Source organism: Melanaphis sacchari, unplaced genomic scaffold (assembly GCF_002803265.2).
Source record: "Melanaphis sacchari strain LSU unplaced genomic scaffold, SCAv2.0 Contig158_pilon_pilon, whole genome shotgun sequence".
NCBI lineage: Eukaryota > Metazoa > Arthropoda > Insecta > Hemiptera > Aphididae > Melanaphis > Melanaphis sacchari.
In genome coordinates this window covers 53,573-55,579 of record NW_020270711.1, presented here as the reverse complement: position 1 = coordinate 55,579, position 2,007 = coordinate 53,573, and the positions used below count along the sequence as shown (strand labels likewise).

The 2,007-nt window shown below is 23.1% G+C and overlaps 1 protein-coding gene across 1 annotated transcript; it reads right to left on the bottom strand.

The window, feature by feature from the left end:
* Nucleotides 1-222: 222 nt before the first annotated feature.
* On the bottom strand, nucleotides 223-840 carry LOC112592120. The gene is made up of 3 exons (XM_025336107.1): nucleotides 701-840; nucleotides 567-641; nucleotides 223-491 (listed from the first exon to the last, which is right to left on the bottom strand). Exons 1-3 carry the CDS (start codon nucleotides 770-772, stop codon nucleotides 294-296), a joined length of 345 nt encoding a protein of 114 aa, XP_025191892.1. The 5' UTR covers nucleotides 773-840; the 3' UTR covers nucleotides 223-293.
* Between the last annotated feature and the right edge of the window lie 1,167 nt (nucleotides 841-2,007).

Here is a 2,007-nt window from a genome sequence, read left to right as displayed (position 1 = left end):
ATTTTATGTTATCATGAATATTATAGCATAAAGCCAATAATTTTTATAATTTTAAACATTTAAAAATGCCTTAATGTTTTATTTGATAATTTTATCATTAAAACTGTTCATTTATTTTTATTTTATTTAAAATATCTTGAAACAACCAAATCATATATTTTGGAAAATCTGTTTTCCTCAAAATAAATTAGTATAAAATATACTCATATATGTTGACTTTTTTTTAAAAATAGATATATAATTTTGTGTATTAATCACAAGTTTTAATATTTCATCTTGTTCAAGGCGTCCGGTTATTTCCATACATCTTTTTTTTTCTCTATCATTTCATTCGCATTTCTACTCAAATTTCCTTGTTGAATCAACATTTTGTTTTGATTTTCACTGTGTTTAATATGAATTGATTCGTTAGAAAGAATGTCGAAAAATCTACTAATATATTTATTTCTTGAATATTCTAATATATCAACACTTGTAATTTCTTTAGTTTTCTGTAAGAAGGTACATTTATTATTAAATACTTTGCTATGATTATTAATTTAAATAATATTTGTTGATAATTATACTTTTGTATTATCGAGTGTCTCTGGTGCTTCATCCGAGTGTAAAATTGGTTGATATCTGATTTTTGCCATCATAATCTATAATAAATTATCATTAATACCACAATTTACTATTATTATTAAGTTTTTATTTTAACCATAGTTTGATAAGCTCTTCCTCGCAATAGTTTTTGAAATAATGCCACGCTTTTGTCTAATTCGGTAAACATGCCTCCATCATCAAGTTGATATTTTTTACGATTTTCGTCTATGACTTTATGTTTTTTTTGTGATTTTGAATTAAGTGTTTTTGATTTAAATCTTGTATCTTTAAATTAATATCAAAATAAAGTAACTACCAATATTTGTTTTACCTGTATTAAACTAGATTAATTTTACCTTTATTTGTAATTAGTGTAAAGTTGGCATTATTTTTCGTATTAATATATTTGTCATAATATTTTGAATCGTAAAATTGTTTAGTCAGCGGTGTGTGATATCTTTCATCACCACATTGGTTGTCCGTCCTCGTTTCAATTATATCTAAAAGTGTATTCGTAATTTTACCATTAATCAATGTTTTTTGAATTTTTAAAGGTAGGTCTTGATAATCCTCATGTGTTGATAGTCGTGGAAATCTCTTTGAAAACGTATTTTGTGTGGTTTGTGAATCTGAAAATCGTTTTAAGTATTTAAATATAATTTTAATGCTATATTTAATTAACATATAGCTTATTTATTATGTGTTTACAACTCGCTTATTTTGTTGGCTTTGAAAGAATGAAGAATATCCACTAGATTTATTTTTATCAATACTTTCATATATTTAAGCGTTTCGTTGTAAACATTTATTTCGTTTCCAAATAAAAAAATTATGATCTAATATTAAAATAATAGAATTAGTATATTATAATGAATCTCAATTTTATGAACTATTTAGATGTATAATTGGTACTTCGAGCTAATTGCTTATTCCTCTGATCGATTTCGATTTGTAGTTTATTTTTGCTTAATATTTGAATTCTAGCCATATCCGATTGATGTCGTTCAACATTTTCAAAAATATTTTTATTTTCTAAAATCATTTTGATTTTTTTCCTGCTTTAAAAATAAAAAGTGTTATTAATAAATGATAATAAGAAAAGATTTTTAAAACTAAAAAATAAAAACGAAAATATATTGTTTTGTATAATTGGTTTATTATGTCTTGTAAATAGTCGTCATTGTATATATTGCTATAATGCCAATGGATGTTTTTAATTTAAGTTTGGTCATAAATTATTGCATAGGCGCCAAAAACGATTTTGAGTGCAAACAATGTGTCAGTCTCCTTAGGAAATATTTTACAATTTTTAGAATAGTTTAAACCATTGATTTTAAATTTTAATATTTATAATCAAGATTTGAACTAATTTTGGGTAAAAACACGTCATACTATATTATTAAAAATTTATTTTAATAGTTT

Coding starts and splice junctions, on each gene's coding strand:
- LOC112592120 (XM_025336107.1), bottom strand. CDS start 772: ATGTTTACCGAATTAGACAAAAGCGTGGCATTATTTCAAAAACTATTG. Junction 642..700: donor GAAGAGCTTATCAAACTATG/GTTAAAATAAAA, acceptor AATTTATTATAG/ATTATGATGGCAAAAATCAG. Junction 492..566: donor AGACACTCGATAATACAAAA/GTATAATTATCA, acceptor ACCTTCTTACAG/AAAACTAAAGAAATTACAAG.